The sequence below is a fragment of the Pelmatolapia mariae genome, linkage group LG5 (genome assembly GCF_036321145.2).
Source record: "Pelmatolapia mariae isolate MD_Pm_ZW linkage group LG5, Pm_UMD_F_2, whole genome shotgun sequence".
Taxonomy (NCBI): domain Eukaryota; kingdom Metazoa; phylum Chordata; class Actinopteri; order Cichliformes; family Cichlidae; genus Pelmatolapia; species Pelmatolapia mariae.
This window is the reverse complement of record NC_086231.1, coordinates 23,077,744-23,100,824: the sequence shown is the minus strand read 5'-3', so window position 1 is coordinate 23,100,824 and position 23,081 is coordinate 23,077,744. Positions and strand designations below refer to the sequence as shown.

The window sequence follows — 23,081 nt, the reverse complement described above, 5'->3', positions numbered from 1 at the left end:
ACCAGCCCAGCATATTGTAAATTGATACTTTTGTATCTAATACACCACGCCTCATTGGTCCTTTTCCCAGCAGACACAGTTTTATGGTATTTCTGGCGCTTTTGCAAATGTACTCACTACAGGGTATAAGCTGCAGCATTTATTTCATCTGCATGGCCTGGCAGAACAGATACTGTATCACAGTATTCACGCAGATTCTTCCATATCCATTTATCTATAGCAAAATATAGATTTGGGGTCAAGCGCACACTTGAATGTCATGTTAATTCGGGGCCAATGATTTCTTTGAACTGTTCTTTTTCCCGGGTGGAATCATCATCGTACATGTTGTTTAAAAACAAGAACACGGTGTACAAGTTTGGATTATTCTCTCTAATACCCACAAGGTCAAAAATATACATGCACGCTCAAATACACGTATACAGCCCCATTCATTTTTGATTAAATATCTCTTAGGAAGTTCTACCTTGTCCATATGCTTTTGGTAGCCATTAACAAGTTTCTGGAACAATTCTAGATGGATATTTGACCAATCTTTTCAGGAAATTTCTTGTAGAGTTCATTTAAATTGTCTGGTTTCCTAGCACCGACCCAGCTTTTAAGGATAGGGTAGAAACTCAATGTTGGCTTACTTTTACAAAATCAATTCTTTAAAAAAAAAAAAAAGTTATTAAAGATGCATGCTGTAAATAATTCCACCCTGGAAAAAGAACAGCTCATGCTCATGATGAGTAAACCTGTGACCACAACTGTAATAACTGTAGCACATACCTATAACCTCAACCACAGTCATGTCTTTTATGTGCTTGGCAGCAATGTGGTCCAAGCTATTGAGTCACAGCAGCTGCACAGCAGTTTACACTGTCATGTCACACAGGAACTTTGATACCCAGAGTTATTTTCATGCAAACATTTGTAGAAAACGTGTGGTCCATGTAAAACATGCTTGATTGACCTGAGCCCTAGTCTGATGGTGCTGTGGGTGATGATGGAGGGAGATATTTTCTTTAACGAGACACAAAGGCATCTAATAAAGAAACACATGGTGCAAACAGTAGGCCGAGATTCAACGTGAAACAGTTTATTGACATTTACAGTGACAGTTTCCAAATGCGATAAATTAGAATAAATACAAAGTTCAGATCGTGAAGCTTATTACTTACAAAATGACGTAATATCTTTCAAGTTTAGATGTATAAAAAAAAGAAAATAGATAAGCTTCGCCAATGAACTAAAGACAGTATTGAAGAATTTGAAAAGAGTACAGAGTAACCTGTCTTTGGATTTTAGTGGCATTATATATTCATACACAAGCATAATCTCAGCAGCTGCCTTTTTTTAAGGAACCCATCACTAGAGGTTTTTGCACCATAAAAGCACCTTTTTAAAAACACAGTTCAATCAATATACTGACAATCATGTTTCCGCACACCTCTGTAGATTTTTTTCTTCCATGTGCAAGAGCTCCAAATTCTCTGCGGCTCACGATGTTCTGGACGTACATAGAAACTCTCTTGAAATATTTGCACAATCAGGACACACAGGAAACTGCAGATACCACGTATCTACGAGCGTGCACGATCATAGTTCATGATCAGATTTAAGAGACGGTTACCAAATTCAGGGAAACTAATTTCAGTCAAATTCCAAGAAATGCGGCTAAAAGGATAAAATGAAGGATGAGTAGCGAGGGCACACACACAAGGCGCAAACGTCAGATTTAATTTCCTTACTGTATCTTTCAACTCTCTCCCTACTCCTCCTTTCTCAATCTGTTTTCCACACCGGCCCAGATTTTGCCCAAAGTTTGCCTGAATTGTACCGCACAGCAGACGGAACAGACACAATCCTACTACTGAAATACTCAGTTTGGTTTATGTGCCGCACAAGCAGAGGAAGCAGGATACATGACATCCACTTCCACTGCAGGGAATTCTCCTGCTCTTCTCTGCTGACATTTGGCTCACTTGGACATTAACATGGACTTTAAAATAGTGACCTTACAGTGTAAACCTTTTATGATATAGATGACTGATTCAGACATTCACATTCTCCTGTGTAGATAGAGAGAAAAGCTACAGTGCGCACGGGAAAGCACAACAAAAATCAAAATGTTGAACAAAAACATAAAATAAAAATCTGAAGATTTTCTGTTTAAAGTTCAAAGGAAGATCCCTTCTTTGGGTCTGGCCTTTGCATAAATGAGCACCTTTTGATAAAACTGGACATTACCCTTCTCCCAGTTGATAATGCCTCAGTAATAATCCATCAGCCCTCACCCTTCATACATCTGTCCTTCTCCACATGTCCGCCTGCACTCGCTAGGCTGCAGGTGAGAAGGGCTTTGGTCTTAGTTGGGATGAAGGTTGAAGGTCCGCTCTGATATATAGCACCGCGATAACGGCGCCTGCTTGTTCTGTCCTGCTTGTTGCCGCTCACAGGCATGTAACTGATCAGCTCCAGGAGAGTAGGTCACCGTTCAATAAACTGCAGGCTGATGACATTTTCAGGAACTAGAAGTGTCCGTGTCATGGGCTTCACAGAAGCTCCCTCTGGGTTCGGCTTCACATCGAACTCTGAAATGATCTAATGAAATCAGAAACAGAGCAGATTAAGCGCAGGGCGCCTGAAATGAAAAGCAATCAAGTGCTGCGTAGTGACCCTGAAATCCACAATTCCTTACATGACTCAGAGAAATAATAGAGTAAGAAGATTTGCAGAAACAACTTCTAACACATTTATCAAAATCCTACGCTGTGTAAATTTCTTACAACACAAACTGTGTTCAAACACCAAGTAACAGAATGTGTTTTCTTTAATTAAATACATTCCCAAAAGCTGACATACACTGTACAACCTAATTTTCCCCAAAAAGTTGGGATGCAGTGTAACATATAAGTAAAAAACAAAATAAAGTAATGACTTGAAAAGCTTTTCTACCCCATAATTAATTAAAACAGTACAAAGACAAAATATCAAATATCAAAAGTGAAAATTTTAAAATATGTGAAATAATATGTTCAGTTTAAATTCAGATGCAAGTAACAAGTTTTCAGAAAGGACTGGAAATACTACATAATCCTAAAAAGACACCGGGTGAAATATCTCATAGCTAATTAGATTAATTAGTGACATGATTGGTTATTAAATGAAATTCTCCAGGAGTCTTTCACTTTCGAGTTCAGAGGAGTTCATCTGTTTCAACGACTACATGCAAGTACTTGAACAATTAAACAATTGGAGGTTGGAGACAAAGTTAAAGAGGCAAGGCTGAGAGGATTTGGACATGTGCAGAGGAGGGATGTTGAAGATGGAGCTGGAGGCAGGAGGAAAAGAGCAAGACCACAGAGAAGTGGTGAAGGAGGACATTCAGAGAGTTGGTGTGATAGAAAAGTATGCTCGGGATAGGGTGATAGAAAAGGTGATAGGAAGATGGTCTGTCTGCAGTCCAGAACTGTGCTCGATTAAAATCAACAAATATCACCAAGGAAACACAAAAGTGTGAAGTGTGTCAGAAAGGAATGTCAATATATATTTGACATGTTGTCAGCTGAGGTGGTTCGGGCATCTGACAAGGATGCCTCCTGGGTGAGGTGTTCCGGGCATGTCCCACTGGGAGGAGGCCCCAGGGCAGACCCAGGACACGCTGGAGAGATTATATCTCTCGGCTGGCCTGGGAACGCCTTGGTGTTCCCCCGGATAAGCTGGAGGAGGTGGCTGGGGAGAGGGAGGTCTGGGCTTCTCTGCTTAGGCTGCTGCCCCCGCGACCCGGCCCCGGATAAACCGGATGAAGATGGATGGATGGATGGATGGATGTTGTCTTTATTACAGTTTCCCAATATTTTGGGGGTAAATGGGGTTGTATATTCTTTAAGAATGCTTTTAGGGTTTTTTTGTTTGTTTGTTTGTTTGTTTTTTTAGTCAGAGTTTAATGGCAAATGAAAAACACACAAAACAAGAAACAGACAAAAATTGCTGTAACTCACCCTGGCAAGAGCAAGGTAGAGCTCCAGCTCAGCGATACGGCGACCTATGCAGCTGCGTTTTCCCACACCGAAGGGCACAGAGGCATATGGGTGATGAGTCTGGTCTTTGTTCAGCCATCGATAGGGATTGAAATGATTTGGGTTTGCAAACACTACTGGATCCCGTGATGTTGCAAAGTGGCACAGGGTAATCAAAGTCTGAAAGGGAATTTTATTTTGGTCAGATAGGTTTTTGACTATAATGAAAAAACTGAAGCATTACAACTTGATACTGTCTAGAGTCAGATGGTGAACTCACATTTTTTGGGATGATGTAGCCTCCAACCTGGATGTCTCTTTCTGGAATGACCCTTGCATTAGCAGGAATAACAGGGTATAACCTAAAAAAAATAAGGGAAAAAAAACCCCACAATAGCATAAGCTAAATTTGATTTCAAATCTCAAAACATCTTCAAATATCTAAAACCTTTTGAGTTATACCTGAGCACTTCTTTGACTATGGCCTTCAGGAAAGGCATTTGAGCTACATCTGCAGCCTCTGGTATCTTTCGACCTTCAAGTACGGTCAACACCTCTGCCCGGAGAGTGGCCTGTACATCTGGATGACGGGACAGCTCGTACAAAGACCAGGACATGGTGCTGGAGATCTGAAACAGCAGAGCGACGGATGGTTTTAACTATTTGCTGGCCTAAAATCAGGAACTGATAAAGGAAGACGGCAAAGGAGCCACTCTCACTGTGTCAACTCCTGCAAGGAGCAGCTCCGTGACGTTACTGTAGACTGTCTTCATGGGCAGCCCCGTCTGCGACAGGAAGTAGGTGAGATAACGGCCCTCTACTTTCTCTCCTCGGGCAACCTTATCTGCTTCGGCCGTCAGACGCTGGTCAATGTGACCTTTTGCTGCAGATACGTGGAGATGAGAAGTCATGACACATTTATCCCTCGATGATGACACAGTCTTTAACTTTCCGGTGTCAGGTTCAATAAAGTGAGATCAAAGTCCCCTTCTTAAAAAAATCCCTAAAACCACGTATCAATTTCATGACTAACATTCACGCGTGTTTCAGCGCAGATGATCTTGAAGTGCGTGAAGGTTAAAGACTTTAATCTCCCGCTTGCTGATCTAGCTCGAACCAGTGCGATTATGTCAAAACATGTCTGATGTCTCAGATCTTCTGTGAGTCTTAATGTACTGTGTGAGAGAGAGTGGGATGTCAACCCAGGGCTAAGTAGAAACCGGCGGCAGCCAATGACAAGAGAGGAGAGCAGAAGGAAAATAATAACATCAAGTGTGGAAACATCATGTTTGTCTTGGTTCCACATTGCAGTGGCAGCTTGTGTAACGCATCTCCAGCTTGAGTACAGCCAGAAGCATCTTTATAATATCCTGTAGTCTCATCTCTGGTATATGACTTATATTTAGCTTTTACGTGTGCATTTTATATAATATTTTACCGAGTTTTTTTGGAGACTGCAGCCTGCTTGTAGTTTCTGTTATCACTTTTAGTTTTAAAGTACCACTAAAATTATCTCTAAACATTTTTCTGTCCAAGCTTAAAATGTTGTGCTGTGAGAAATAGCTTACCAAACTCAAACATGTAGTCCCAGCACTGGCAAAAGATATTCCAGGGTTTGGGGAACAACTGGTGCAACCAGCTGGGCATGGCCATGGTAAGAAGCGTCATCACAAACATGGTGTTGATAGACTGGATGAAACGCTCCGTGTCTTCGGGAACAACCTGATCCAGGCAACCAATTCTGGATTCGAACAAGACCGAAGAAATGCCTGCCAAAGCAAATAAAACAAAGCTCATGATGAAGGCAAGAAAAGATGACTAGCGGCTTTTTTTTACTGAAAGCTTCTGAGGTGAACATGCATGACATTTATTTGCCAGGTTTTTAGCCTCTTTATCAGAAATGCCTACTAACTAAGGGTGTTACAGTTAAATAAATAATACTGTCTGCATGCAAAGTGAAAACTTAAATATTGGCAGCTTTCATCAGCTCCAAGTATCCAGCATTTATATTTAACTCCTGCAAAAGTGACTATAAAAGAGCTTCAGTGTAGCTATTTATATCATTGTGTAAGATCAACAATGGGTCATTTCTCTACGTGCTTTTTTCCCCCTCCAGCTGTACAATAACAATGATGACAGAATGGTAAACTGCACATCAGCATGAATTATTAAGGCATACCTGGACAGGAATGTGCGTTTAAAATGTTAACAATGTGACATAATATTTGTGCATACAGATGGCTTTGATTACAGCGTTTAGATGGCACGGTACATCCTGTGAAGATCCTTGAGACGGCATGAAACCTTACCCTCGAGGCCGAACCGATAGAACTCGCTGGCGATGTCGGTGACGAGGCCCTGAGGATGTCTGCTGAGGCGAAGTTTGGTAATGAGATCACTGACAACACTGTTCAGGGTGTTATCATAAGCTTCCACTGCCTTCGGCCGCAGCATGTGTTTCCCCAGGAGACTCCTCACTGTCTGCCACTCCTCCCCCTCACTAGACACACACACACACACACACACACACACACACACACACACACACACACACACACACACACACACACACACACACACACACCAATGTAAAAACTGATACAGTGGCTCCAGCTGTGCACACAGTTCAGTTAACTGCTGTATTGCATTGTATACTGACTGCATACGCTATAGTTCTGGCTTTTTCTATCTGTAAGTGAAGGAAAGCTGAAAGAAGAGTGGTATAAAGTCTTTGAACTGAATGAGCATGGCCAAATATTACATTTACTTCAGCTTTATCTTCTGATGAGAAACAAAATGGAAAAGAGGAGGAAGTAAAGCAGAAAGATTTTCCTGCAAGCTTACGCTGTCAAAAGTCCGTAGTGATGACCTCTCAGCTTCCTGTAGTCCTTCCAGGAGGAAAGATCGGAGCGCATTGGGTGCTCGCCCTCCTGCCTCAGGATCTGCTCAATGAGCGATGGATCAGCCACATGAACTGTCAGGATGGGACCAAAGCTTGCCTTCCACACAGGTCCATACCGCTGGACTCCCTCCAGCTAGGAGATGAGACAAAGGTTGTAAAGGCACTGCAATCATCAACTTTGGAGGCACCCTCCTCCCTCCAGTTTAGAGCTCACTGCAGAGATGTATTTGCCTTGCAGGCGTTTTAATGCACTAGTTATTAGTTATTTGTTTTAAGGATGCATTCACTTCACATAGGCACGATCTGTCACGTTGACAAAGGACAATTCATTCAGCTTAGAGTGAAGTGCAAAGCTCTCAGTAGATACAGAGATTTTAAACTGAAGTGAGAGACAGCTTGAAGCAGAAGGTATAGACTGGATGTGCTTTTGTGAGACAGCGAAACTTCGCAGAGGGGACGAAAAATAATTTAAGAGGATATTTTATAAATGTCACATTAAGAGGGGAGTCAAAGTACTTGCATTTTTTTATGTAAAAAGAACCACCTGCACAGAATAATACACTCACGTTTTTAGTTTACAATGACGATACGTGCACTTTGGATATTTTTAGTAAAAGTGCAATAATTGTAAATATCTCATACAGGGTTTTTTTTGTTTTTGTTTTCGTGTTGATCTTCTTACCTGTAACTCATGCAGACGTGACAGACCGCGTTTAACAAACAAGTCCCAGACGAAGCTGATGACCGACGGCCCGGGCATCTCGTTCAGCGTCTTCACTCCCTGCAACTTGGTGCCCTCCGAACCGGCTGTTGCACCCTCAGCCCACCTCTCCATCAATTTGACCAGCGGGAATGAGCTCCGGCCGGATACTCTGAGCGCTTGCTGCAACATCCTTCTCACTAAGATCATGGAGCGGTGACGGAACGCAAGCCTCTCGGATGTCGACGCTCATTTTGTTTTACCGGTTGAGCGTCCTATTTATAACTGCCTTTATGACCTGCTCCTCGAACCAGGCGAGCAAAAGCTGTAAATTTGCTTACTCTGGGCCAATCATGGGCGCAAAGGCAGCTCAGGTCCCGCCCCACATGGATGAAAATGGGAAGGCGTGTACCAAGAAAAAGGTGTGTCCAATCAGAAGGCTGAACCCAGACCATCCCAGCGGCAGCACACGTGGAATCCCGGTGTTCTGGGAATCCATCCTACCTGACAAACCATCCTACCCGTTCTTTCTGCGCATGCGCACAACACGAAATTAAGTGGCAAACCGTCCTACCTTTGTGAATATTAGCTATAAAAATACGCTGAGGGGTAAAATTAAGTGCCAAACCATCCTACCTTTGTGAATGTGACCTACAAGCATACTTAAACAGCTAAAATTTAGTGTCAAATTGTCCTACCTTTGTTAATCTGAGCTAGAAACATACTTTAACGGCTAAAATTAAGTGGCAAATCATCCTACCTCTGTTAATAAGAGCTAGAAACATACTCTGACGGGTGAAATTTAGTGCCAAACCATTCTACCTTTGTGAATGTTACCTATAAGCATACTTTAACAGGTAAAATGAAGTGCCAAACCATCCTGGCTTTAACAATATAAGCTACAAGCATACTCTGATAGGCAACGTTAAGTGGCAAACCGTCATACCTACTTAAATTTGTGCTGGAATTACTCTGTGACAGCAGAAATGTGCATAAACTACCTACGGTAGGACGTTTTGCCAAAGTAGGATGGTTTGTCAGAACACCGGAATACTTGTGTTACTGTTGAGGCTCTTCTCTAGTCCCGAGAAGCACTTTGGTCTCCGATAGTCCCCCACCACCATCACCCACCCACCCACGGCCAATGCTATGGTAAATCCAAATTATCTGAAAGGGGATAAGGTCTATTTAACAGTGATAACAGTGCTGAAGGTTAGTTTCACCTTAAATAAACATGACAGGCAGCCCGTTGATCCAATAACTAAAAACCTTTAGAAACACTAGTTCTTTTGCTGACTTGACGGGTTTCCTAGCAGAAAATCCTGACCTGATTTCATACTATAAGCTGTCCAAAGCACCATGTGGGCTGTACTCAGAATCTGCTTTGACATTTGCTCCCATCTTAGATCACCCACTTTCACAGAAACGCAGAGGAATGACCGGCATTTTCAGGCAGAAACACACCCAAAGGTTGGATGAGGGTGCAATATCTCAGCTCATGCAGCTTTCTTCATTTTTCATATTCGCTATGGCACATTCAAACATGTTGAATGTTTACAGGGCAAGCCTGCAAACATGTTTTGCATGCATGTTTTTGGCACTGCAGTGCAGGAAAAATACACATTTGGATTAATTCAAAAGAGAGTGTGTTATTTCACACCAAGGGAGCTACAGGAAGAAAGCATTTCTAAGTGCTATATTATATAGTACTGTGAGAAACTCTTGTGCCACACACCCCTCATTAAACTGCTCTTTAGCAATAGTTCTCCAGGGTTTCTGAAGGTCTTTCAAAGGTTTGGCCTTGGCTGCTTTTTCACTCATTTCCAGTCCTGTCCTTGTACCTGACCATTTTCAAAGAAACATGAGTTTTGTTTGTTAAGCCACTTAACACTGATGTATGAATCATTCAAGCATAAAAAGGCACTTAACTGTTAACCTGCGTTGTGTCTACAAATAATACAGTAACTTGCAAAAGTATTCGGCCCCCTTGAACTTTCCCACATTTTGTCACATTACAGCCACAAACATGAATCAATTTTATTGGAATTCCACGTGAAAGACCAATACAAAGCGGTGTACACGTGAGAAGTGGAACGAAAATCATACATGATTCCAAACATTTTTTTACAAATAAATAACTGCAAAGTGGGGTGTGCGTAATTATTCAGCCCCCTTTGGTCTGAGTGCAGTCAGTTGCCCATAGACATTGCCTGATGAGTGCTAACGACTAAATAGAGTGCACCTGTGTGTAATCTAATGTCAGTACAAATACAGCTGCTCTGTGACGGCCTCAGAGGTTGTCTAAGAGAATATTGGGAGCAACAACACCATGAAGTCCAAAGAACACACCAGACAGGTCAGGGATAAAGTTATTGAGAAATTTAAAGCAGGCTTAGGCTACAAAAAGATTTCCCAAGCCTTGAACGTCCCACGGAGCACTGTTCAAGCGATCATTCAGAAATGGAAGGAGTATGGCACAACTGTAAACCTACCAAGACAAGGCCGTCCACCTAAACTCACAGGCCGAACAAGGAGAGCGCTGATCAGAAATGCAGCCAAGAGGCCCATGGTGACTCTGGACGAGCTGCAGAGATCTACAGCTCAGGTGGGGGAATCTGTCCATAGGACAACTATTAGTCGTGCACTGCACAAAGTTGGCCTTTATGGAAGAGTGGCAAGAAGAAAGCCATTGTTAACAGAAAACCATAAGAAGTCCCGTTTGCAGTTTGCCACAAGCCATGTGGGGGACACAGCAAACATGTGGAAGAAGGTGCTCTGGTCAGATGAGACCAAAATGGAACTTTTTGGCCAAAATGCAAAATGCTATGTGTAGTGGAAAACTAACACTGCACATCACTCTGAACACACCATCCCCACTGTCAAATATGGTGGTGGCAGCATCATGCTCTGGGGGTGCTTCTCTTCAGCAGGGACAGAGAAGCTGGTCAGAGTTGATGGGAAGATGGATGGAGCCAAATACAGGGCAATCTTGGAAGAAAATCTCTTGGAGTCTGCAAAAGACTTGAGACTGGGGCGGAGGTTCACCTTCCAGCAGCACAGCGACCCTAAACATAAAGCCAGGGCAACAATGGAATGGTTTAAAACAAAACATATCCATGTGTTAGAATGGCCCAGTCAAAGTCCAGATCTAAATCCAATTGAGAATCTGTGGCAAGATCTGAAAACTGCTGTTCACAAACGCTGTCCATCTAATCTGACTGAGCTGGAGCTGTTTTGCCAAGAAGAATGGGGGCAAGGATTTCAGTCTCTAGATGTGCAAAGCTGGTAGAGACATACCCTAAAAGACTGGCAGCTGTAATTGCAGCAAAAGGTGGTTCTACAAAGTATTGACTCAGGGGGCTGAATAATTACGCACACCCCACTTTGCAGTTATTTGTAAAAAATGTTTGGAATCATGTATGATTTTCGTTCAATTTCTCACGTGTACACCACTTTGTATTGGTCTTTCACGTGGAATTCCAATAAAACTGATTCATGTTTGTGGCTGTAATGTGGAAAAGTTCAAGGGGGCCGAATACTTCTGCAAGCCACTGTAGCTACAACTGTGCATTACGTTTTTCTCCCATATATGAGGCATAAAAACAATAATCAGACTTTGGCTTACTTTCTATATTAATGCCAGAATATTTGCAGTTACCATTCTGTAATAATGAGGACACATCACTGCTATACTGGACTTGCTCTTTACTGCCAAGAAGCATACACAACCACTAAGTTTTTCCCAGTGCAGTTTCCTTTGATGTTTCTATGGAAATCACTCCAGATATGTGTGTGTGTATGTATGTATATATGTATGTATGTATGTATATATGTATATATGTATATATATATATATATGTATATATGTATATATGTATATATATGTATATGTATATATGTATATATGTATATGTATATATATATATATATGTATATGTATATATATATATATATATATCTATGTATGTATGTGTGTGTAATATATGATCATAAAAAAGAAAGCCCTCTTTAAGCTGCATACTCCCCCCACTCCCAGGACTTAATCTTTTTAAATCATACATTATGCTCATAATATGCCAGCCAAGCATTACAAACCTTAATATATAAATATGTGCTGCCTAAGGGAGGAAGAATTATGGGTTGGTACCAGAAAATTAACTCTGCAGCCTACAAAGGCTTGTTTCAGAAATGACATATTACATTTGTTTTCACGCAGTGAAACACAGAGTGACACCGACATGCATGTTATACATGCAGAAGTATCCATCAGAGTTACTGCAGTGTTAAAAGCCTGTTACCCTCAGATGATCGGACTCTGTCATGAGCAAACAGTGTGGGGTTTTTTGCTGATTAAAACTGTGATTAGGAGAATTTTTTTTCCTTGCCACTGCAACATCACATGTCCAGTGAGCCTGCTGGTGGGTTACTTAACCCCTGCTGACATCATGCAAGATATTCAGACTCTAAGCACTTAGATGGTGTTTGGGATAATGTGGAGAACACGCCAACCCTTTAGATAAATTGTCTTTATTTTATGGTCCAATCTCTCTACAAAGGCCAGATATGGTGTGATTTTTTTTTAATTGTTTGTTTATCTTTTTGGCTCAGGGGAGGATTCAGTCTTATGAGGATCACTTTCTGTGCTTCTGGCCCTCCCCACACACACACACACACACACACACTTACATAAACTGTTCAGTATAATCAAAAATACACCCTTGATAGTCAAGCTGAACATGGAGATTAGTTCTTCTAAATCAGTTATTTTTCCAAAGCGGAGTGCTGGTCCAAGGAGACGGAAGTGCGAACATTACAAATAAAAGCAGCACGACTGTGACATAATAAAGTTAGATTTGATTGCACAATGATGATAGTGAATCAAGTGCTTGCATGGTGGATCGATGCAGGCACTTGATAACAGCTCCAATTGTATTGAAGAACTCCTCAGGGTAGGTGGAGGATATTGTCAGGAGACCAATTTTACGCATTGCAGCAATCCTCGTACATCTGACATCCATCTGACTAGACCATGAGAAGTGACTTCTGAATTAGAAGCTGCAAACAAACTAACTTTGACTAACGAAGATAAAAGTGCACCATGGAGCAGGACATGAGGCAATGACACCAGACTTCCTGAATCGAAGATGCATAGCTATCTTGAAGGGTGATAGATAAAGAGTGACCTCTGAAATTTTCATCAACACTAATAACTTATTAGACATGGCCACTCGTGCCTTGATAAGTCTCGGTCTTACACAACGCAGTGCAAACGTGTTATTTTTTTTGCTGGTTTGCTGAAGCTCCCTGTCCAGTGGATAGACAGCCTGAGAGACAACAGCAACATATAAACCAAACCAACGCTGGATCTCAGCAATCTTTTGGTGCTATGTAAAGCTATGATGATGTCAGACTGATGTCATTTTTATTGCATGGAATTAAAAATTCTAACTCTTTGTAAGAAAGATGGACACATTTTTGCACTGGTGTCAATTGGACGCACATCCTCACTTTCTTGTTCAGCTGGCTGGTAACTTAAGACCACACAAGGAACGAATTTCAATTAATCTGTGCTCGCCTCAGAAGCAGGGGATTAATACTGATTATGAAAAACCTAATAGAAAGAATGGCTTCTTTGTGCTGGTGTAAGGTGCAAAGTGTCGTGGCCCAAATGTAGATCATGCTATAGAGCACAGAGGGGGTACCCTCAGAGGTATTTTCCCTTATTGTATTGGCCCAATGCCCAGAAAGGAGGTAGTTATACTCCCAGACTAGTGTGTCAAAGTTCACATCTGCAGTCTGCCTGTCTGGGTGGCATCAGAAGAGTGCCTTTATACACACTTTCAAACACACACAGATGTCTATGTACCAGTGTGTGTGCCTAAGCGTGCATGAATGAGAATGTGTCTCACTGTTTTTCTTCACTCTGAAAGCTGTTAGTATAATTTATATATGGTGATGGGTCTCCCCGGGGACACCAAACCAGTGCTTTCGATATTTGAATGATCATGGACAGACATGACCTGTCGTCGGCTGTGTTTCATTGTTTTGTTGAATGTATCCCTATTTCAAATATAGTCATCAGGTAACAAAAGAAAGCTACTTTTAAAGGCCTCTTCTCCATAGAAAAGGAACATGGCAGCACAGGTTAGGCTTGCAAAATTGCGTCTGAACAAAACACAAGACTACAAAGTGGAGATGTTTGGCGGTAATGCACGCCACCATGTTTGGCGAAACCCAAACACAGCATATCAGCACAAACACTTTACAGTCAAACAAGGTGGGGGAGGGGTGATGATTTGGGCCACAGGTCCTGGGGACCCTTGCAGTTAAGTTGACCATGAATTCCTCTGTATACCAAAGTATTCTAGACTCAAATGCGAGGCCATCTGTCTAACAAACTGTATAAACTCTTGCTATTACAAAAGGAAAATGATCCCAAGTACATGGCATCAAATCTACAACAGAATGGCTGAAAAGAAACAAATTAAGGTGTTATAATGTCCCAAACTCCAGACCTCAACCTGATTGAAATGCTGTGGTGGGACTTTAAGAGAGGTGTGCATAAACAAATGCCTGCAAACCTCAATGAACTGTAACAAAGCTGTAAAGACAAGTGGGCCAAAATTCCTCCTCAATGATGTGAGAGACCGATAAAGTCATAGAGAAAACAGTTCTTTCTCACATGGCTGTTTATGCTTGTATTAAAGGTTTTTTTCTACTCTTGGATCTTTATATCACAGAGAGGGGACATACTTAATGTGTGATTAGTCCGTTCTTTGCTGGATCATTATTATTAAACTATTATTATTACCTTATTGTGTTTTACATGCTGCTCACATTTGTGTGCTTATATCTCACACATGGTTTTCATATCTCAATGTTTAAAAATGGTCTGTCTTCAGTGTGTGAGATTCAGTATGTATTTATACTGCTTCCGACATGCTCGGGCAACACAGTGTACACTCTGACTCTGCAAAAAAGTCAAAGTGTGCTTGGAGTGACTCAGAGTGTCTGGCAAATGCCCAACAGCTGCTTGAGAACACAACGGATATGAAGATGTGGTAATGAAGACTAAAAATATAGCAATAAAATTACTGAATAATGATTTTTATTGGCATACATGTGGTAACTGATTAAGACTGTGTGGAGTTAAGAAAAACACACACCTCCATGTCTTGAATAATAAATAGGTGTTTAAGGTGTCATAAAGGGCATCTGTCAGAGTAAGAGCACATCTGGGCACCAGGTGTGCTTGAGGTATGAGAAACCGTTTTTCACTCTGGCTGTGTATGAGGGATGTCCACCGCAGTGACTGCATGCATGCAATGGATAATGACATGTTTCTGGGCTGCATGTAAAGACTGATCACAGGGAAAAACGAATTCTCTATAATAACTATAATATATAATAAGAAACCAGCAGGATCTCTGCAGGTTTGATCTGCATGTTCTGTGGTCGGCTTCCGACAGACAACATGCAGCATTGCAGTGTTTAAAAGAGGTTTTCAGTGTTGCTAGATTTTCAGAGTAGTGCATCTCCTTTTTGTTCTACTTTGCTCTTTTGACTCTATGTATTGAATTTATTGCATCACACATTGATCAGTGGTTGTAGATTTGAACACAATTGAGCAACAGTCTTCAGAGCCACAATAACCTTTCGTTCTTCAATAAAATATTAGAAAGCACAATGGATGGATAAAAAAAATTAAAATCACTTTTCCCTTGCATTTGTATCATGTGTTTAGGAGTGGCACTAAAACACAAATTGCTCAAAATCCCTTTATGAATGAGGTGACCAAATTTCATTTGCACTCTGTGCCTTAAATTGATAAAAAATCATGTGTGCAAAATGAATTTATGCTATTTATGAAAGGTTTCCAAAATCTGGAAGATCCCATCCTGACATACATAAAATAAGTAAGAAAAAACAAACGAGTCAAATGAGTAAGAACATAAATAATACTCAATGTTTTTTGTTTATAATGGGGTTTTTTTTGAGTGTTTTGCACAATTGCTGCACAGAGACATTGGTTTGCTCTCAAACCTGCTTGTTGGCTGGAGTCCTCCCAGATTCCAAAGATATACATGTTTGATGGTTCGTTTTAAATTGACCTGTGGATCTAAGTATGACTGGCTCCAGCTACCCAATTTAGAATGGGGTGGATGGATGAATAAAAGGATGGAGGGATTTTTCTTGAGTAGGAATTTGCTGAAATATTGCAAATAACAAAAGCGCCAAAATCCTACCTAGGTGTCAAATACATGGACCGATTGAACCAAATTACCAACCTTGCAGTTCTACAAGCATGAAAAAAAAAATTCAACTTAACCTGAAAAAATCAAAGAGCGATGTAACTAGCTGTAGATGAATCTCATCCAAATCTGACAGTGATACAAACCAAGAAAAATATTTACCCAGCATAAAAAGTACAGATTCAGACTAACCCATGACCCTTATGTAGCAGCTCCGACATGATTAATGACCTCTCAGCACATATATTGGGGTGATCCAATGCAAGCTGACTTGAATAATGAGGCGGTCGTGATGTCATGACCGGCAGGAGTAAACAATTACTGAAAGGGCTGCAGCTGCACTCCGCTTCAAAAATAATTACCGGTGTCCATCAACGCCAAAGTTTACTTTTAAAAGTTTGAACAGATCACATTTCCTTCTATTTATCACTGACACATGCTGGCTGGACAAAAATAAAAAGGGAAGAGAATGAAAACATGGAATAAACTGCGTTGCTTGGTAAAACTTTGAGACATTTGCTTAGACAGTTTAAGTGATGTTTAAAATGTTTTTTCCTGAGTAGAGTGGATTGATAACCGTACTTTACACATACATTTCCAACATCTGTGGCTTTGGATTTCCAGCTTCATCTATGGCCGCCATTTATTTCAGTAACGAAAAAAATAAAAATAAAACATCACCATCACTGTGTCTACAGTGGAGGGTCAGACTGAACCCTGATGCTGACTTTATGTCAGTCTGTGAATAAAAACAAATGAAAGATGAAAACAGTTGGAAAAGTTATTTTGTGAAATTTTTTTTGTTTTGAAATGAAGAGTTGCAAGAATGGGTTAAAAGACAGCATGTGAAGCTGAATACAAAGTGAGCAGTTTTTCTTTGTTGAGTTGAAAGCCCGGGAAAGATTTTATCGGACACTTAGGTCAATAGAGAGAAGCCCAAATGAGCAAGGATCTGATTCTGAAGTCAAACTTGCAGGATGAGTTTCTCTTTTGTGGCTGCGTAAAGCCCCATCAGAATAAATCTTTTTTTATGGGAACGTGTCAGGATTTTGCTCTAGAAACATAGCACCTCGGTCTGATTTAGGGTGAGCCTGAGGTGGCAGGGTGGGATGTTAATGAGGCAGCAGAGGTTCATGTCTCAACCTGAGTATTAGGAAGGAAAAGAGACAGGTGAGTGCTAGTGACTTGGCACAAAAAGAAGGAAATTTTATGATACATTATTGTGAGTGTAGAAAGAAGAGTAGGACTGTTACGTCCCTCTGCAGGCCCTAATCTCCTCAGTGTGTTCAGCTGGTGCTAATTGGCCACACCTAGTCAGGTGTTGATAAAAGCATACCCGAGGCAGGCTTTCGGGAGCTCACTAGTCTTTGCCTTGGTGGCACCAGCCATTTCAGCCAGCCTGCTATGCCATTTTAAGATAAAAACCTCTTCTCACTAACACTCTGTTATTCATCTCCGGATGAGCCCCCACGTAACATAAGTGGGGGCTCATCCGGGATTGTTTGGACATTTTTGTGGCGACTGAATATCAGTTTGTTTCTCTTTTAAGTGGGTGAGTGAAGGTGTTCACTGTGATTGAGCAACGTCCTTTTAGTAAGTGTGTTTCAGGGGTACGCTTTGGGGTTTGGTGGGAGACTGTACCCCTGGTCTGCTGCTTAACCTTGAGTTTGCTTTTAAAGTTGCCTCGAGCTTGGTACACAACTGAAGACTAGGTAGGTAAAGTTAGGGTTTTATTGTTTTTAGTGTTTTAGGCTGGGAGTTGCACATAGTAAATCAATGGCACCAAACTTGGCAAGAGGTTTGAGACCATTCATTAATTATGGTCTTGTAGCTGAGGCAGGTAGGCTGTTTTTAAGTTGGCATAGTGTGTACACCATGTGTGTGTGCATCTAATATGTCAGTGTTGGTGGATGCCAAATGAGATCCTCATGAGGTGAATGTTTTGTGCTGTGACCTTTAGTGTTGTGGAGGATTTGGCTACTTTGGTTAGGTCACTTGTGAGTGTTGTTGGTCAGGTGATGGCAATAACGCTCAAGTACCTGAAGGCTTCAGAGGGGCTTTTAATTTGTTTAGGGGTCCTAGAGGAACCCTTTTGAGGGAGGAGGTGTTACGTCCCTCTGCAGCCCCTAAACTGTTCAGCTGGTGCTAATTGGCCACACCTAGTCAGGTGTTGATAAAAGCATGCCTGAGGCAGGCTTTCAGGAAGCCTCACTAGCCGTGCCTTGGTGGTACCAGCCATGTTAGCCAACCTGCTATGCATTTTAGGATTAAAACCTCTTCTCACCTAAAATCTGGTGTCTCCTGGTCTCCTTATTTATGTTGCAGTTTTTGAGCCGGGTCGTAGCAAGGACAAAAGCAACTGCAGCTTCAGGAAACTGCTCAGAACCGCAGGCGGAGACACAGCTGTCACTGGTTCTGTCACACATTCAGGCACTGGGGTTCGCTGTGAACTTTCAAAAGAACTCGCTAATCCCGAGTCAGCAGATTACTTTTCTTGGTTTGGAAATATGCTCGCTTTCCAGCCGCGCACGTTTGTCGGAGCACAGAGTGGCCACGTTTCATCGCTGCCTCGCTCAGTTTCAGCTGGGATTCAGACTGCGTTTCCAGACGATATTACGTTTGTTGGGCATGATGGCATCTATGATCGCCGTAGTGCCACTTGGACTGTTAAAGATGAGAGCGTTTCAACGCTGGACTCTCTCTCACCTGTGCGCATCGCGTCACCTCCGGAGGAGGCTGACGGTAACCGCGTCTTGCATGCTAGCTCTCCGTCCTTGGAGGGAGCCCTGGCTGCTGCATCAGCGCTCTCGGATTGGGAGGGTGTTGTTTTGCAAGGTGGTGTCCACAGATGCTTCCCTAAGAGGGTGGGGAGTGCTGTGCGAGGGTGCATCAGTGAGAGGGATCTGGTCCGCAGCCCAGCGCCAGCTGCACATCAACCACTTAGAGCTGTTAGCAGTGTTCTTAGCTCTAAAGCATTTCCTTCCAGTCCTGGAGGGCCAGCATGTCTTAGTCAGGATGGACAATTCAACAGTGGTGTCTTACATAAACAGGCAGGGAGGAACACGCTCTCTTCCCCTGTTGAAGCCGTCTCACTCTCTGCTGTTATGGTGCAGTGTTCACCCACGTTCCAGGCCACCTGAACTTGGGGCTGGACCTTCTCTCCGGGGGGATCCTCTGGTGAGAGAATGGAGGTTACATCCTTTAATAGTGGCTCAGATTTGGGATCTATTTGGCAAGGCGCAAGTAGATTTCTTTGCCTCCAGGGTAAATACTTACTGCCCCCTGTTCTTCTCCATAATTGACCACAATGCACCCTTGGGCATGGATGCACTAGCGCACCAATGGCCAGACGTGCTCCTCTATGCATTTCCCCCAGTGGAAATGATATCTCCAGTTCTAGAGAGAGTGCGTCGGCAGTCTCTCTCTCTGATTCTAGTGACCCTTTGGTGGCCCACAAGTTCGTGGTATGCAGAGATAATCAGCCTGCTAGCAGCGAGTCCTTGGCAGTTTACTCTCCGCAGGGACCTCCTCTCTCAGGCAGGAGGAGAAGTGATTCATCCACGCCCGGATCTGTGGCGCCTTCATGCTTACCTGCTGAGAGGTTAAACTTGATTGCTAAGGGTTTGCCCACCTAGTGTGATAGCAACAATTCAGAGCGCTAGGGCCTCATCTACTAGAGGCTTGTATGCTTACAAATGGCGAGCCTTCGAGCAATGGTGCCAGGACCGCCACACTCTCCCATTTCAGTGCTCTATTGTGGATGTTTTGACATTCCTGCAGGAGCTGCTGGATAAGGGCATTTCATTTTCGACAATTAAGGTTTATTTAGCAGCTATATCTGCTTGTCATATTGACTTTGACAGGGTGACACCAGGTGCACATCCCATTGCCATACATTTTCTGAAAGGGGTTCGCCGGCTGAGATCCGTGCTTAAGTTCAGTGTTCCTGCTTGGGACTTGTCTTTGGTGCTGGAGGCCCTTTGTAGCCCCCCATTTGAACCCATTGAGTTCAAATGGGTTTCATATAAATTTCTTATATGAAAGAAATTTATATGAAATTTCTTTCATATAAGACTGCATTACTTCTTGCTTTGGCTTCGGCAAAGCGAGTGGATGACCTTCATGCGCTGTCTGTGCATCCCTCCTGAACACAATTCTCGTATTGCGTCCAAATGCTGCCTATTTTCCCAAGATCATGCCTGCAGCTCTAAGTGGTTGAGATGCATCCTTTTGCATCTGAGGAGCAGAGGAGGATGCATTCTCTTTGTCCAGTTCATGTGCTACGCACCTACATTGAGCACTCTCAGAATGTGCGTTTATGTGACCAGCTGTTTGTCTGCTTCGCTAATCCAACTAGAGGTAGAGCTCTGTCTAAACAGAGGCTGTTCCACTGGATTATAGAAGCTATCTCACTGGCGTACAGCACCAAAGGTCTTGCTTTGCCCCAGGGGGTGAGACCTCATTCCACCAGGGGGATGGCGACCTCATGGGCTCTTTTTAAAGGGGTGCCTGTAGCTGATATTTGCACAGCAGCTAGTTTGGCATCACCGCAGACTTTTGTGTGGTTTTATCTTTACAGCCCCTTCGGTGGCTCAAGCTGTCCTTTCTGCTGGGTCTACCGCACACTAAGGTGGTGGTGGTCCGATTCCGGTTTGGTGGCTGCTCTGCAGGGCGTGTATATATGTCCCATACTTATGTGTTGTACCGAGTGAATCGACTGAAAGGGAAAAAATAGTTACGTCTATAACTTCTCTTCCCTGAAGGAGAGGAACGAGGTACAACACAAGGTGGCCCCACTGAGCAGTTTGGCTCGGTGAAGAGCGGCTATCGAGCTGAGGGATGACTGTGATGACAGAAGTTATAGACATAACTATTCGTTTTGGACCCAGATTATTCCGCGAGGCTCCTAAACTACGGTAGCCATAATTCATCAAGTGGTGCGGCTTCGTAGCTTACCAAAGTCGTACTAAGACATTTTTTGACAGATTTTTGAGCAGCATGTACCACATAAAATCAGTTCGAGGTCACTAAGCACAACCAGAATTCACACATAAGGCACACCGGATTATAAGGCGCACAGTCAATTTTTGAGAAAAACTAAAGTATTTTAAGTAAGCGGAAAATACAGTACTTTTTCATATGACTGTTTAAGGTTTTAGCTAGTATATTGTAGCTGGTTATTTTAGCTCAAGATCAAGTTTGAAAATGGAGAGAAACACGAAAAAGGTCACTTATGAACTTGTTCCAGTTTTCTTCCTAATTTGCCAAAATCCTAAGCAGTTTGTGGTTTATCAGAGAGGGCTTGTGGAGTCATGTGTCTGAATTTTTCTTAGCCGGGACAGTAACTTCTTTAGAGCATATTGGTTGTCTGGCATTCTTCCAGTGACAACAAAAAATAAAAAAAAGTTATTCTTTCAGGCTAAAAAGTAGTCTGGCACAAAATTCATCAGTACATTTTTTTTTTTTTTGCTTGTGGCTAGGGTTTGTCACCAGCCCTATCCATGTCTGCGCTAAACAAAGCTAGTCAGCTGCTGGAGGTAGTTTCATAACTAAGATACAGTACACACAAAAGAGCGCCATCAATCTTTCATCTGGTTTAAAGATGTTGTTTTATCACTGTGTAGTGCCAGAACTGTAGCTTTAAGTTGTCGATTATGTTATGACAAAGTAAGTCGAGCACCTGCCTCTGTAAAGACGTTCAGGGGGATTTATCTTTGACCCCAGTAACATTCCAATATCTGGATGTAATAAATTCTTTTTGGGTGAAACAAAAGTAAATCCACATTGCTTTACTAGTCCTGCCAAATGCAAATCATTAAGTTTCCCTTTCCTGGATTCCCCTGCAGAGCATTTAATAAAACTCTTATTTGATGACCTGATAGCATTAAAATGTTGCATGATGCATTGATTTGGCTGGCTCAGATGGGTTTGTTGCCATATGGCTAAAATAAGTGTCAACAGAAGAGCGGCTCCCCATCGTCACTCATTTGATGGACTGATTAACGTTCACACCATAAAAAAGCTGGTAATACTTCCTGTATTTAGCAAAGAAAAAGAAAAGAAATTCATGAACAACAATCACATTACTTGGTAAACTAGATTAACTATTTTAAAAATGGATCAAGTAAACTGTACAATACTAATAAGCTTGAAAGTCGGTATTTGCCATGATCCCCTTAACTCTTCAGCACATCCTGAATTCTCCTAGCCAGACAGTTTTATGTCAATATGATCCCACACTGAATCAATAAAGTCGAGGTCCAGGCATAGTGCTCCATTGTGTGTTATTCTATCCAGGTATGCTTTTACAGCATTGGCAGTGTGTTTGAGATCACTTTCATGCTAAAATTAAAGCCACTAAAACATTTTACAGATGATATTGCATGGTGGACAAATCTTAGCCATATGGCAACAAATCCATCTGAGCCAGCCACCCTTCCACTGTGTGCATTTCTGATTTGGCTTCAGTGAACATTAGATGGATGAACTGTAGGTCCAGATGCATCTCTCAGGTCCTGTGTCAGGTCATACTGTGCACCATGCTGTGATATGCCAAGTCTTTGGCCAATAACTCTTTGGAAATCAAGCTGTTGGTGCAAAAATACTATTTTATGCCAAACTGTGTTATCTTTGGCATTCTTTTTAGATTCAACTAAAGAAATGGGAACAAATCATGCATTTACGTGACAGGCTGCAATTAACAAAGTGCCTAAAGATACAATTTAAAGTGTCTGTTATCTGTAAACACAATGCTCATTCATCCCTTGAGTTAGGTGCATTTTTTTCCATTACTGAAAGACTCATACGACAGTGCTAAATGGCTTTACAAAAAAGAAAACTGACTAAAAAAGGCGGAGATACAAGGACTGAAAATGACTGTAAAAGCAGCCAATGTCCAAGGAAAACCTTTGAAAGACCTCCGGAAACCCTGGAGAACTATTGCTCAAGACCACTATAATAAAATTCCAAGAAAGTCTGGCTCCTTGGAAGCAAAATATAAAGAAATGTGGAGAGGCTTGAGAGTTTTGCACTCCATACATACTGCCAAATGTGGTGAACAAAGGATACAAAAGTGGAAAGATTTCTAATTGTGATGACAACAGGTATTTTGAGTGCTTCTCTCTGCTTTCAGCTCACGTTTTCCAGTGTTTGGGTTTCAAACATGAAGGCATGTACGGTCCTGTTTTTGTAATCACTGCAGCCTGCAGCAGCAAATGGGATTC

General features: G+C 42.1%; 1 protein-coding gene across 1 annotated transcript; it reads right to left on the bottom strand.

Moving 5' to 3' along the window:
• Positions 1-1,174: 1,174 nt before the first annotated feature.
• On the bottom strand, positions 1,175-7,838 carry LOC134627154 (25-hydroxyvitamin D-1 alpha hydroxylase, mitochondrial-like). The gene is made up of 9 exons (XM_063473092.1): positions 7,589-7,838; positions 6,849-7,039; positions 6,314-6,504; positions 5,573-5,773; positions 4,724-4,887; positions 4,467-4,633; positions 4,285-4,366; positions 3,987-4,184; positions 1,175-2,586 (listed from the first exon to the last, which is right to left on the bottom strand). The coding sequence occupies exons 1-9, from the start codon at positions 7,814-7,816 to the stop codon at positions 2,473-2,475; spliced, it is 1,536 nt and encodes a 511-aa protein (XP_063329162.1). The 5' UTR covers positions 7,817-7,838; the 3' UTR covers positions 1,175-2,472.
• Between the last annotated feature and the right edge of the window lie 15,243 nt (positions 7,839-23,081).